The 15,215-nt window shown below is 45.8% G+C and overlaps 1 protein-coding gene across 1 annotated transcript; it reads left to right on the plus strand.

Moving 5' to 3' along the window:
- Positions 1 to 2,505: 2,505 nt before the first annotated feature.
- LOC141936829 (E3 ubiquitin-protein ligase RBBP6-like) lies at positions 2,506 to 6,440 on the plus strand. The gene is made up of 3 exons (XM_074854151.1): positions 2,506 to 2,680; positions 5,628 to 5,727; positions 6,356 to 6,440. The coding sequence occupies exons 1-3, from the start codon at positions 2,506 to 2,508 to the stop codon at positions 6,438 to 6,440; spliced, it is 360 nt and encodes a 119-aa protein (XP_074710252.1).
- The last annotated feature ends 8,775 nt before the right edge of the window (positions 6,441 to 15,215 follow it).

Here is a 15,215-nt window from a genome sequence, read left to right on the forward strand (position 1 = left end):
CGGGGCGGTGGCAGGAGGCGGTGCGGGGCCGGGGGAGGGGCCGGGGAGGGGCGGCGGCATCCACCTGCCGGGACGGCCCCGGGCCCGGGAGCGGCCGCCCCCCGCGGTGGGAAGGCGGCCGGGGCGGGTCCTGTGAGCTCCGGCCTGATGGAGAACCCGCTGAGGGTGAAGGGGGAGGAGAGGTGCCCCACGGAGCTTCTTTGGCCTCGGCGGCTCTGAGCGAGGGAGACGGGGAGTTGTGGGGCAGCTGCTCCCGGGGGGGGAAGGGGCAGCTCGACCTCCCCCGCGGCCTGAGGCCCAGCGGGAGAGTGGGGGCTGCTTCCCGCTTCGCTCCTCCTCCTCCTCCTCCTGCCAGGGAAGCAGAGAGGATGAATCGTTCCAGCCACTCGCTAAACGGAGCTTGGGGCGAGGGTCCTGCCTGCGGAACGGTTCCCTTTTCAGTGTCAAGGAGCCCAGTCCGAATAGCCATTTCGAATTTCTGGTTGTGTTTTTCCCGTGGGATTGGGCATTTGGTGCTTTTTTCTCCTTCTGTAATCACCTCTGCCTTGTAGTCGTGCTAAGCCGTGACAGTACATTTCCTGGCAACTTCCCGTCATTTTATCTGGCACTTGCTTTCACCCATTTCTGCAAGATACTGAGTTATAAACTGCCGGAATAAAGATTTTTTAATTCAAAAACACTTGGTAAATAGACATTCTTCTTCCCTATTTTCAGCTTACAGCAGATCCCGCTTTTGTCTTACATTTCTTGCTCCATGGGCCACGAGGGAGGCCACTGCGTACCCGCAGGTCACCCAGCACCAGCTCGGAGACCAGTTCAGGGTCTTTTTCTAGACCCTGAATTGCATTAAGAGAGTTTGCACTATTTTAAATGCTTTGTGTTACTTTTCCATTTAAAGACTTGCCAAGCATACCCAGGGGTCCCCTTTCAGACAAACCCTTCTTGGCCCAAGGGCAGGATCCTTCCCTTCTTCAGGGAAAGCTCATAACACAGATGCTGTCCTTGTACCACGGGGAGTTCAACGGGACAGACCCCGCAGAGCTGATTTCCAGGAGATGATGGGCTTTCCGTGCATATCCAACCGCCGGGCTTGTTTGCCTCTGCTGCTGTAGTTGGGACTGAGGCTATGGCCGAATGCTGGAATGAACACGTATCATCCATATTCCACCAGAAGCTTATAAGCACAAGGCTCCCGTATTAAAACCTAAGCTTCCAAATCACTATTAACAGGAAAGAACAACAGACACAAGTAACAACAATAACTGTCCCTTAGATAGAGAGGACAGCAGTGAAATCAAAAGGGTTTCCTGACTCCAGAAACCCAAAAGGCTTTAGAGATCTAAGCCAGGCAGGCATGGAAGCTCCCTCGGTAGCCCTGCCAGACTATAACAAGCCTTTTATTATATTTACATGAACGTAAAGGAATAGCCAGTTGGCCCAGAAACATCTGCAAGCCCTAGCATATACTCAGCAGAACTCGAGCTCATCGTTATAGGCATGATTTCATGTGCTAGGGCTGTGGCAGCAGCAGCTGTGATGACTGAGAAAGCAAGAAATATTGTCTGGGGGCACATCCAAATGCTAGTGCTTCATTCCTTACTTTTCAGTCCTCCTCTCCAGAGTTCAAGCAACTGTGGATGCGCCACAGTTGCGAAGTACATTTGTTTATGGCAATAAACATAAATGGCCATTGGCTTCCTGGAGTGGACGTTCCGTCGGTGCAACAAGATACGCTCAGACACCCTGAGACGTCCCCTCCCTTCGCCGGCCTGGCAGCACCGACAGCCGAGCGCCACATGGCAAAGCCCGCTGCCTCTCCTCCAGGCTGCTGTGCCCTGGCTGGCTGCTGGCAGGAGGGGACACTGGGTGGTCACAGCCTGGGGGGGACAGGAGGGACACCAGGCGGTGACAGGCCTGGGGGGTGACAGGACGTCAGGCGGTGATGGGCCCAGGGCTGTTGGGAGGGACACCACAGGCCCAGGGGCTGACAGGAGGTGATGCTGTGTGGTGAAGGCCCGGATGGTGACAGGAGGGACACTGGTCAGGGACAACCCTGGGGGGTGACAGGACAACGGGCCTTTTGTCACCATGCGCCAGGTCATGATGCACGTGGGGTGGGCACGGCAGTTCCATGGCAGTCTGCGGTGACACACTGCAGTGGCAGTGGTGGTGGCGGTCGCAGCCTGTGCTGCTGGTGGCCAGGAAGCCCCTCGGTGGAGCGCTGAGGCAGCAGCACCCGAGTCGCCCCAGCGAGTGGTGGGGCCTGGGAGCGCTGCCCACGAGAGAGGGAGCAGAGGCTGAGCCGGGGCCGCGGGGCCTCTCCCCATCACTCATCCGCTGGCCCGGGCTGCCAGGAGGAGCCGGGTGGGTGCTGCCACCGCAGCACAGCTCCATCGCTGAGGGCCTCAGGCTGGAGGCATTGCAGGGGCGGGGGCCAGGGGCTGGCAGATACCACTTGCCGCACACGGCAGACGCTGTCAGGAGCAGGTGTCGCCGGGCCCAGCCATGCCATGCGTCCATTACAAGTTCTTCTCCCAGCTGTGCTATGACACGGTCACCTTCAGCGGCCTCCACATCTCCCTTGGCAACCTCAAGCGCCAGATCATGGGCCGCCAGAAGCTGAAGGCGGCCACCTGCAACCTGCAGATCAGCAACACCCAGACCAGAGAAGATGCGTGGGGCGGCGGGCACGGGGCCTCGGGCACTGCCCGGCTGGCGGCAGCCGCGGCCTGCGGGAGCCACACTCTGCTCTCTGTGGCTTGTCCCCACGTGGTTTGAGTCAGCCTGGGGCCTGTCCCACTGGCGTGCAGGGAATCGGGAGGGCAAGCGGTGCCAGCGATTCAGTGGGGCGGGAAGGGACAGTGCGATTCGGCCACCATCGGTAGCTGTGGCTTGTGTGGGGACCTCACAGAGCCGTTCCGATCTGTTGTTAGACACGGAGCCGGGCATAGAAGACTACGTGGTCGATGTGCAACGTCTAGTGCTTGCAAAGGCCAGAAGCCACTTACTGGCCATCACTGGCAGTAAAACAAGTTTTGTGCTAGAAGGGAGTAGGAATCAACAATGGTGTTGGCTCCAGCTTTGTTGAACATTTCTGTTGGAGCTCTGCTTGGACAAGTGTGAAAAGTAGCCCTGTTGAGCATGATGTCGCTGCTCAATCTGCAGATGTGGAGTCGTGGCGAGGTAGAGTGACACTGGTAGTTGCCAAGGCCCCGCAGCTACACGGGATGTTGCTGCCTGCAGGGAACAGGCTCCTGCTGGCAGATGCCAGTTTTCTCTGAGAGCGTTAGACTAAGCTGGCAGCTGTTAAATTCAAAGGGAGCAAACAGACATTTCCAGGGACTTCAGGAATAGTGCTTCAGCTTTAGTCCTTTCCTATTTAAAAACAAAAAAGTTAACTTTTAAGTCTGCATTGTTTGACTTCACCAGATTTCATCATTGACACAGATTTCATCACCAAAATGAACTCAATTCATTGACATGAATGAAAAATAAATGTATGAAAGCCAACAGGCGTCAGGTCCCTTCACAGAACTACCTCGGCAGCGCACTCCGCTGTTTGTAAACCCTCTTCCACAAATTCTCTGCCTTGGTGACCCAGCTGGTGGGATACTTCAAGTCCCACATACAAATATGTGCCCTGATAAGTGTCCTGTGCAAATAAAGCCTTTACTTCACCAGGGTATTGCCACTCTTCAGTTTTCAGTTGATCCATTTAAATGTGTACTGATTGACTTTTAAGGGGAATTCATTTTTCTATCAGTCTGGTATTAGATGGCTGGAGGTCTCCTCCCTGTGCACTTCACAAGCGGATTGAAAACAAGCATCCCGCTCTCTATCTATATATATCTGCAGGCAGACAGTCTATTCAGAAGGCAGATGTCAATGCTTCTCTTCTAATGGTCAATGAATTGTCATAAAATACAAAAAGAGGACCCATTCATCTTTTTGCATCATACACCTGTTGTGCATGTTCCACCTGACCTCTGCAGGCTTGCAGAATTGGCGAATAAGTGCACTGGTTGCTGTCCTCATACACACAGCCTCCCTCGAGGAGAGGTGCTGCCACCTGCAATCCTCCGCAGACCTACCACAACCCTCAGATGGGCACAGGCGTAGCAAACTCCTGCCTTTTTGTGGAGCCACTGTTACTTATCCTGTGCTTCTGAAATCTTGGTCTAGTGGTTTGTGATCTGGACCAGAAAAAACACTCTGTATGACTCCGTTCAGCAGGTGGAAACAGCTGCTTTGGGCTTCCAGAGCTGCAGCTGCCATCATCTCCCCATTGCTTGTCGGCCTCAGTGCTGTTTGAGCTCCTCTGACATCAGAAAGTCCCCTCTCAGGCCTTTCCTGACAGGTGGCTCTGTCATGGTGAGATTCCCCATTTGAGCAGAGCTCTAGGCGTTGGTTTCAGGGTATGACTTCTGTAAAAGCTTCGGGTTCTGTCATTAGTAGTACTTTCACAGGAACTTTGGCTTTTGGGCCATCGTTCTGATTCGGCCTCCAAAGGTAAGGGCTTTTAGTGGTTAAAACTGTAGGCAGATTACAGGGCATGGCTGCTGATGGTGCTTTAAAACATTTAGTCATATCCAGCTTGCGTAAGTACAATATAAAAACCCTTCTCATGGAGATGTCTTTACATGTGAGACTCACTCATGGAGAGATCTTTACATTTGAGGCTCACTCAGTCAAAGTGTCTCAGGTAGCTCCTCCTCTTCAACAGATGAACACGGTGTAAGCCAAGGCAAAGCATGGAGACCTTCAGGCACACACTGGTTTCAAAGGCTTTTCAGAAGACTTGTCTTCGTAATTAATTTCATTTGAGTCTCTCTGCTCTGCAAAAAGTGGTTTGAAAGAATTCACGTCCCTTTGGCTTTTTCAAACTAGATGATTAGCTTAAGAGAGGAGACACCACTTTAGCTGGAGCCAGTTCTGCCCTACGTGTGAAAGCAAGCTCAAAAACCCCTCAGGTTTCTGTGATCCAAATTCTAGCCCGGCCAGTTCCGTTTGCATTCGCATGTACAATCCTGAGCAGCTGACAGTGTGGCTGTCGATGGATGAAGCCCCGAGAAGCAGAGAGCTGGCGGCTCTCTTCTGTGTTCTGTCAGTCCCCAGCACTCGCAGCACAGGGGAATCGTTTTTAGTGAACACCTCGGAAAGCAGCGGTGCAGAGTTTTCATGCTTTAGCCGAGTGCAGTTTTGTTGCAGGGCAAGCTGGTCAGACTTTAGAGTCTGGTTTACGCAGGTGAGACTTTGCTGTGGTTTGTTTCTCTCCAAAGATCTCTCGGGTTTGTAGCCTAACAGGAGCAAAAGCAACTTGAGCTAGGTCAGGAAAGAACCTCATGCATGGGCAGACTCTCCTTTAGTGACCTCTGAGACCATTTTGCTGCTGGCATCCAAACTGTTTGAAAAGAATGGAAAAGGTTTTGCTGCTGGTGTTTGATTCTCAACCTGAAGACTTCTTGAAAGGTTCTGTTAGTGTGTTGAGACGACAGGAGTGCCATGTCACATACAAAATTTTGCTTTTATGCCTGTGAAGGGGTTCTCTCAAGTGCTATGTAATTACAGATTAATACACATTCTTACGAACTGACTAATGTTTTCTTCTGTATTGGTGTTGTTTTCAGAATACACAGATGATAACAGCCTGATTCCTAAGAACTCCTCGGTGATTGTTAGAAGAGTCCCTCTTAGAGGAGTCAAAACTACCAGCAAAACACGAGTCATGTAAGTACCCATAAAGCACTGTAGTCTGTGAGGGGTTGCAGTGTGTTAACTTTTTTATGGAGATTAGTTTACAGAGGCATTCGGAGTGCATCTTTCTTCTTTTTATTGCTTTTACAGTAAAGAGAGATACGCATGTTCCCCTCTCAGAAGAGTCTGTCAGTGTTTGACTGTGTCTTGCATCTGGGGGAGGCAGGGTGGGATATGGCAGGTATTCTTATGCCTCAGATCTGGCTTTCTGGCATACTGGCTACAGAGGAAAGACCAAGGGTCGCGATTTGGATGGTTGGTTATTTAAGAGCACAAATCTGTAGCACAGACTTCATCGTTTTGATACTTACACAGCAGAGACAAAATATCTGAGGACTTCCTCTGGCACTGTTGTGTTCTAGAGCTGTAAGTCTGACAGCAATTGCTGACAAACTAGAAATGGGATTTGTTGGTTTTTTTTTTTTAGTTGCACTGCATGTGCCAAGAGAGAACAGTTCATGTATACAAATACATTTCCACATTCACTAGACTATCAGATCATAATGTCTTGATGTTCAGGTTTTATAATCTGTTTTCACTGCTTTTGGTTGGGTGCAAGTGCTTTGTTCTAAGTTCTCATCACCTTTATTTCTTCCTCTAGAACTCGAACCAAGCCAGTGAGTGGAACACCAAAAGTGGTATGTAAAAACACAATCTCACACTTTGTTTCTACACATTGCACTTAATTCTAAACAACGTAGCCTTGTATTAATCTCCCAAACATTAACTTAATCTGTTCTGCAGCAAGACATAGTATATGTTGTAGAGACCATGTATTTGATTCACGGCACAGTGAAAACTGAGTAATGCCACCATTTGCACAGTTCTAATGTGAATATTGGTATTTGTGCCTAGTGATGTTTCATAGTGTTTCATATTGAATATGCTGGAATATTTCCTGAATGACTTTGTGTTGTACAGATAATGTAGGATTGGGTTTAGATCAGGTAGGTTCAAGGTTTGCACGATTCAGTTGGTGCTGGGTTCTACATCTGTCTGTCTAGAGCTAGTATGTTTGTATAGGCTGTCGTGTGCTCTTTGTTTCTTGCAATTAATATTTTTTGGAGTGTATTTTTTGCCATTTTCACATTGTATCGCTTAGCTTTTGTTCTTAAATACTTTCTTTGCCTAACAGTTTGGGAAGATGTTATCAAAACGCACTGAGAAACCATTGTTGTTGCACTTGGTACTGTTTCTTACTTTTGACTTGGCGGTTCAAACAAATACCAAAATCAACGTATCCCATAGGTTTTGAGGACAGTTCTGTGCAGCTAAGATTCCTTTTCGTATCCTGAAATACTTGGGTATTTGTTCGTGTCCTGAAACACTTGGGTATATAAAGCTGTATAACTGAAGTGCTATTGTTTGGCCCCCTCTGAGTACGTAAAGGTCTCTAACGGATTGCTGTGAGTTTAAATGTTGCTACCTGAAGTGACATTCCTAAGTTCTTCATTGGATCTTTCCGTTTTATCCAATGAAACAGTTTAGTTTCATGGTTTGTCTGCAAATGCAAATATCTAAAACCCAGCGCACCCAGTTTAGCTGCTTCTCATGAACCACGTAGGCCCTCTGAAGCTGTCATAGGTGTGGACTTTGTTTTGAACCAATACACTTACATTAGGTTGGACATGTCTCTTTCCGTGACACTCGGAGGATGTAGTGCAGACTTTCAGACTACAGTAGAGGTTAACTTTTGCTATGTTTTGATTGTACAACTTGAATATGTGTTTAATTTTTTGTGAACGGATTGAGGACTCTTCTGCACCCACTCCTCTGGCCCAGCTCATTAAGGTATGTGTATATTCTTGTCAGAGACTTAAAAAAACCCCACCACCACCAACAACAAAAAACCCACTTGGTTCATATTTTTAGATCTTGTACTGTGATGTATAAGAGGATAACTGTTGTAATGTGAACAAAACTTAATTTTTAATAACCTACAGTATTGGTTTTAACTTTAAAATGTGTGTATATTTCCATAGTATCCTGTAAAGAGTAGTTCCCAGTTTGGGAGGATAGAAGGGGAGTCCCTCAACGTCATGTTGCATTATTGTTCATCTTCAAGACACAAAGAAGCAGCACTTCAGGAGCTGTTTACTGTTTCTCAGACCTTTCATTAATTTTGTGTTGGAGACTGACACAATTTTCACAGAAGAATTTAACTGGCTGCAAGTCATGGACATTTCAGGGGGGGTTTGCAACAGCCAAAATAGAAGCGTTTGTGTAACACAGACAATTGCGTGGCTACTGTTGAGTTTCTAGTCACTGCAGTTATAGATCCACTCCCTGAATGCTGCACAGTTTAATAACTTGTAGTCTATGGAGAGTGGACAACACACCCTAATTTGTTTGAACGCAGACTGTGTAAATTGTGTAAATGTACCTAATTGTTTGCAGGAATATACCAATGTGTGAGTGTGGCATATTAGCAGAGGTGGCCTTCTGAAGCTGTCGTAATGCCATGGTTTGCTATGGAGCTGCTTGCATTTTTGCTCAACAATGTGTAACTTTGTCTGGGAAAGCACTAGTGGTTGCACTTTGTGAAAAGGCGTAGTGTGAGCCTGTCAAATTACTGGTCTTAAAGTATAGAGGAGGCAGGGCCTCATGCGGAGGAGCTAGTTCTTTCTTCTGAAAATAAAGGCTGGGGTTCCTTTCCAAGAAAGATAAATCTGTTTCCACTCTCTTCTTCCCTCTCTCACTGCAGAATTAAATTGTGTACATTTGGGGAAAAAACCCCAACAGTTACTTTGGAAGGCAGTCACCAGAAGAAATTGGTCTCCGTTAGTGCTGTCCCTGAACATGTCCTTGGTTCTGTAAACTCACGTGAAGTTTGACTATAAAATGTGAAAAACTGTCCAAGTGCTGTACACATTTAAGCTTTTGAGAAAATGTACGTATTTCAGAAAAATGCAGGAACGTAACGTAAAGCAGCTCCAAACTGTTATACTCCAACCTCCTCAGTGCAGACGGGCTTGGCACGGAGGCAATGTGTTGAAAAGTTTTCTGCTTTATTATTACCTTGTGCAAAATCCCGTATTTGAATTATGGTCTGTGCCTAGTAATGGTTTGTGGGGGTTGGATGTGTCTTGTAAACTGTTTGGGTTTAAACAAATTAGTCAAGTATCAGTACAGTTTTCTGTAAATGGTAGCAGAAGGGGTTTCATAGATGTCGATCTGGATTATGTTGCTGTTGTGTCTATGAAACAACCATTTAATAAACTGTTGAAACTAGTTGGTTGCTTTTGCGAATGAATGCATATAAAACCAAAACCATGAGTGGTTGCTCTGAATGCTGGGTGCTTGGATGTCCGTATCCTTTACATCCCTCCCTTAGACCCTGCTGGGATCTGGACTAGTGTGTAATGAGAACATTTGAACAAATGCTACTTACAAAAAATCAGCTGGCTTCGATAATTTAAAGATCTAGTTCTGCATAAGGTTTCTATTACAATTTGTGTGTTAGAAGGACACAACAAACAGGAAAAAACCTGCAGGTTGTGCTGACCGTAGTTAAATCACTTACCGTGAAGAAGCGAGTAGGCAGGGGACATGCAGTTTGGGCTGCCTACAGCACACCATGGGCAATTTCCTGCTGAAAAGAATCTTTTGTCTTGCTGAGGAATTATAAAAAGCTTGATTCCTCTTAATGCTTCTGTGTCTGAAGCTGAATTTCGGTGAGCAAAAGCAACTTCCCTGACTCTTAAGTTGTGTGTCCTTTTAATGCTGCAAAATGTAAACACTGATACTTGCATACATCTCTCTCAATTAAATGTACAGCGGAGATTTTCTCCTTCAAGTACTCTGGAGCTCAAGAATCCATTTTAAAATACTGGATAATGTAATTTTTTTCTACGCATAGCTTCAGTCTGCTTGGAAGACATTTGGATTGGTTACACAAGTCTTTATGTAACGTAAAACAGAGCCTCAGGTTTGAGTGCCCAAGAATGCTCCTTCCAAGCAGGTTAACAGGCACAGAGACACCATGTGATGGCGTAAGGGCTCCCCAGAACATCTCTGGGACAACTCTGGCTCATAGAAGCAGCTGCTTTCGTGCAACCTCAGCTACTGCTGGGCTGCTTTTTACAGGGTTGGGTGAGTCTTTGGCTGGGGGAGCTTAAATGTATTTCTAATGTGCGTGTCCAATAATACCTGTTAAACAGACCGGCAATCTGGCTGAAGCCAACGCTTCCGAGGAAGAGAAAATACAAGCCATGATGATCCAGTCTTGCCGTCAGTACGATCCAATCAAGTAAGTGTTGGCAAAGTCCTACCTGTTCTTTGAAGACTGTGGAAACATTGTAGAGATGTTGTTGGAACAAGAGAGACGCATACATACCATTTTCTTTTTTTCCCAAAAAACTTTTAGTTACGTGAAGAAATCCTTGGGTCAACCTCCACCGTCCTACACTTGCTTTCACTGTGGAAAACCTGGGCACTGCCCAACAAATGGGGTAAGATTGTGGGCGGCTTCTGGTGTCACTTGGGTTTTACTTGTTTTACCTTGGCAGTTACACAGCAATTACATGAATACCCCTGTTAGGAATTGTTTCTCTTGGGCTGAAATACAGAGGTTCTATGGCAGTGGTGCAAAGCCCTTCAAAATTCCAGGGAAAGCTGGAATTTTCAATGGGAAATTTTCTTTCTTCGAGGTCATAGTCATTACATACGTATGAACTTTAATGCAGATTTTTATATATTTTAATGTTACTGCGAAATTTTCTCATCTTAACTCTTTTTAATGACAGTTTGCAGTTTTCAGTATTTTGTAGAAAAAGATGCCATTTCTCTTGACCCCATCTATTGAATATTCGCGTGTTATAATTACACAAGTCTCTGGTTGAGTATTCATGCCATTTAACGTTATTCACTGAACGTATATGCATGAGGTATGCATTCAACCTTCATCTGTAAATGGTGAATATCAGTTTCGCCAGTGGCCAATCCAGAGCCCTGCATTAAGCTCTCCCTCTGAACTGCGCTTTGGAGGAGGAGGGGGTTTGTGCCTCTCCTCTGAGGGGATGGGGAGCTGAGGGATATTTCACCCTTAAGGACCCTGAAGTTAAGCCAAGGAATGTCGACTGAGTTCAGAACACTGCTCGAGCCTTTGGAGCATCCTGGCTATATTCATTTAGGAAAAAGGGTATTTCAGTCGAACAACCCTTAGGCTAGGTAAAAGGAGAGGATTAAAGGCCTTTCCTGCTTAAAATAGTGGTTGAAATGTCATTTTAAGTGTGGGTCTTGAGCTATGTCTGCATTTCTTTTCTTAACAGGACAGTAATTTTGAGTCTGTTCCCAGACTTAAAAAGAGCACAGGAATTCCCAGGAGTTTCATGGTGGAGGTGGAAGATCCCAATACAAAGGGTGCAATGCTGACAAAGACTGGAAGATATGCAATACCAATTATTAATGCGTGAGTATGGAATTAGCTGGTCTGACCAAAAAGTGAAGGAGAGAAGCCACGTGTCAGTGTCTGAGTGGCAATGCCACCAAGCTGGCCAGCATCTGTAATTACGGGGGAAGAAGCACTGTCATTGTATCTTAACCTTAAAATCTGTGATGATTTCTAATATTAAAATAGGACAGTCCTGCTGTTCACGGCCCTGAACGTTGGTTAAGCTTGTGGTATGCTAAGAATCCGTATTTCTGCAAAACATTTCAGTCATGTTTACAGTGATGTCATTCTTTTTGAAAGCTCCTTTTGCTTCTGGTTTATCTTTCTAAGGCTTCTTGCAGAATTTAACAAACAACTGTTGGACTGAGATTCCCTCTGCCTCTGACATTTATCAGATCCCATGTGTGAAGCAGAGGGATGTTTTCCTGTTGCTGTAAACTAAGAAAATCCTGCTGTGTGCTGACAAGAGTGGCTGTTCTAAAATGCACTTGGAGCACCTCCGTTTTTCTGTCATGGATCTCCTTTTGCAGAAGCTCTAACATAGATTTATTCCGTTTATAAAACATAATTAGGTGGAGACTGACTTTATCCTGAGCCTGCGATTGACATTTACCCTCTGACAAAGGAGAGGTGGGATTCATTTCACCTGGTTTCTAGCTGTCAGAAAATGATTTCTCTAGTCTGAGCTAATTTCTTAGTTGATCCAATGAACGGAAGAGTTCTGGAGAAGGAAAATTGTCCCCCCCTCCCTTTTCTAGTGCTCTGGCTATAGAAAAGTGGTTTAAACTAAATGCCTGCGTTTTTGAAGGCTAATGTGGAGTGAGAATGACACCTACTGTCTTCATTGGATAAAATCCAAAGCTTGGGAAAGTTCTTTACCCATCTTTAACTTTTTTTCTTTTTCCTTCCGCATTCCCCCTCCAGGGAAGCTTATGCCAGATGAAAGAAGGAAAAGCCTCCTTTTTACCAGAGGAGCCATCCTCCTCCTCCTCCTCCTCCTCAGATGATCCTATTCCAGAGGAGCACTTATGTTTCATTTGTAAAGAAATCATGACTGATGCAGTTATTATTCCCTGCTGTGGAAACAGTTATTGTGACGAATGTGTTACTCCCATGTTTGTTAATTCAAAACATCACACCTGCTCTTCTGACAGCAGAAAGATCATAACATTCCTTTGTTACCAGCTCTGTTTAATACTTAAGTGTACCCCGAATAGGAAAGGACTCTTCCTGTAGAAAGGAAAAAACAAAGGCAGAAGGCTTTTTCCCCTTTTTATGTATCTAGTTAAATCCTCTTTCCATGCAGAAGGATGAGTATGAGAAGAGTGCGTAATGCTGCAGCTGATTACAGTGTTAGTTATCAAATGCATTGAGTTTGTGCACAGTCCTTTCTCTCATACAAAACTACAGAGCCAACGCTGGTGACTTACTGTGATCTGCAGCAAATGGCTCGTTGGGCATCTAATCCACATTCTTCTCCACGGGAGAGTTGGTTAAAACCGTCAGAACTTGAACCTACTAATGGTTTCTGGAGATGTGTCTTATTCATGAACCTTGAGGTTGGTGACTTCTCACTGTGCTGGACAGTGGAGAACAGACTAGTCAGAACATCAAGACACGGCCAACTCTACATCTTCAAATGTTACAATAGTGAAATAGCAAAACTGGGCAGCTGTTTCCTGCATACTAGAAATTTTTTACACTGCTGAACATTTATAGCTTCATGCTCTCATTCAGGACCATATTCACCCATTAACCATCTACAGGCCTTTATAATTGATTAGAACCCAAACAATGTCCTTAGTTTAGCTAAAACCTATTCTGATGATTCTGATTAGACCCAGGTGTTAGAACAGCATTACTGGACTCTGAGGAACATACATGCCCAGCGTGTCATCAGGCAGGTGTTTCTTCAGTTGCCAACAAGTGCCTACGCCAGGTAATGCAGTGACTTTTAGATAAACTGTTTGTAAGAAAAGTCTAGTCAGTCCGTTAGCTGAAAGGGAAGAAAATATTAATTTACATCTCCTTAAACAAGGCTAAATGGAATAAGGCTAAATTTACTTTGCAAATACATTCCCTGTTGTTACAGAAGCTGACAATTCTTGAGAGACAATCCGGCAAATTCAGGTCACACTTGTGTTTGACAGGATTGCCTCAGTTTAAATTCAGTGTTAACACTGGAGTGCTTTACATACAGATAGTCTGAGCTACCAGTCAGTAAACCAGTGTTTAATGGGATGCGTTCATGTATCACAGAATGGTTTGGCTTGGAAGGGACCTTAAAGCCCATCCAGTGCCACCCCCCTGCCCCGGGCAGGGACACCTTCCACTAGCCCAGGTTGCCCAAAGCCCCGTCCAACCTGGCCTTGAACCCTTCCAGGGAGGGGGCAGCCACAGCTCCTCTGGGCAACCTGTACCAGGGCCTCACCCCCCTCACAGGGAAGAATTTCTTCCTTACATCTAATCTGAATATATCCGTGTGTTGGTTTATTTTAGGATGGAGAGTATATATGGGAATACACAAGTAATTTTACTCTGTGGAGGCTTTTGTTCATAGAGCTACAGAAGGTTCATGTTACCTCTTTGTAAATGTTTTTCTGCCTCTAGGCTGTGAACAACTTCAAAAATGGAACTGGGTATGCACAGAGGATCCGTAAGCAGAGGCAGCAGCAGCAGCAGCCACCAGCACCTCCACCAGCACTCGTGGCTCTGACCCCTCCTGCTGCACTGGTGGCTGCCACGGAATGTCCTCAATCTTCCCCCCTGTCAATCCGTGGTTTGGGGGAAGAGAAGGTAGGTTTTCTTCCACCATATGCAGTGATTCTTGTGTTTTAGTAGAGCTTATTTTCCAACTGTTTGCACTGATTCACAAGGGCTATCAGGTTCCTGGACTGAGACAGCCAGCATTGCCAAGTCTTCTGGGGTACCAAGGACAATCAATACCCACAACTGGTAAGTAACCGTAACTTACAAATTTCTCTTAAAAAATTATCGTCAGGTAAACTGAAGGGGATTTTTTTTCTCTCCCCATGCCAAAAGGTCATCCAACGAGAGCTGGCAAAATTCGCTCAGCAAGTGGCAGACCAGACTGGGAATTGTAAGTATGCTACAGAAATTCAATATATTGCTGCTTGTTTTGCTGATCAGGGATATCAATTAAACTCAGACACCAGAGTGAAAAGAGCAGGTGTATCTCACTAGAAATAACTAAATAATATAACAGAATAATACAGAAAACATACAGTAAGAAAAGACAGAATAGTGCACTTAAACAAATAGGGCAATACAGGGTAACGCATCACATCACTGCTACCTGAGAGAGAGAACAGTGATTAAGGAAGATCCATCCCCACTTGCATATTTTACCATCATCCAGACCCGCAGTCTCTGGGCAGCCCCGGTTACAGCGAGGATTTGTTGAGCCTGTCCCAGCAAGTGGGAAATCCTACGCGGGGCGTCCACCCGTAGGTGAGGCTTCCAAAGTCGCTGTGAGCGGGCCCAGCCTTATATACCTAAAAATCAGTAAGCCAGAAGAGCTGGCACCTTTGTTTTAAGCGGAAATATCTGGTTTTCATCTCACATTAGGTTCCCCCCAGAGCCTGGCCAGGGCTTAAGGGAGAAGCTAAGGGAGTTTCCCTGCTTATCTAGTTAATTTATGAGCAAGGTCACAAGGCCAGACAACTGTTTCTGTGGCCCTGTTGTCTTGCTCACACATAAAGAAAGATAAGGATACATTCAAGATAGACATGTTTTATGATGTTTAAGCTACATCTTCTATGCATATTTCACTAATGACTACATAAGGAGTTAGCAGTTTCAGTTCAGGGCCTGTTGCTCAGGCTTCAATACTCCCACCTTTTACATCAGAATAGGTGGTTTGCTATAACTTAGTATAATACCTATTGGCACAATGGTTATCAGTTATAAAATGTACAGGATTCATCTATAGGTCAACTCTGGCTTGGGCTTATTGTCCAAGCCTTAGCACTTCACTGCTTGTAACCTGTTAAACGAGGCTGTAACACATAACAGACACAACAGCTGATTTATAAGGGAATAAGTACGC

This window comes from Strix uralensis, chromosome 34 (assembly GCF_047716275.1).
Source record: "Strix uralensis isolate ZFMK-TIS-50842 chromosome 34, bStrUra1, whole genome shotgun sequence".
Taxonomy (NCBI): Eukaryota; Metazoa; Chordata; class Aves; order Strigiformes; family Strigidae; genus Strix; species Strix uralensis.

Bases quoted from the DNA above. Each gene is read 5' to 3' on its own strand.
- LOC141936829 (XM_074854151.1), top strand. From the start codon at position 2,506: ATGCCATGCGTCCATTACAAGTTCTTCTCCCAGCTGTGCTATGACACG. The intron at 2,681-5,627 runs GCGGCGGGCACG...TGTTGTTTTCAG, and splicing joins GACCAGAGAAGATGCGTGGG to AATACACAGATGATAACAGC. The intron at 5,728-6,355 runs GTAAGTACCCAT...TTCTTCCTCTAG, and splicing joins ACCAGCAAAACACGAGTCAT to AACTCGAACCAAGCCAGTGA.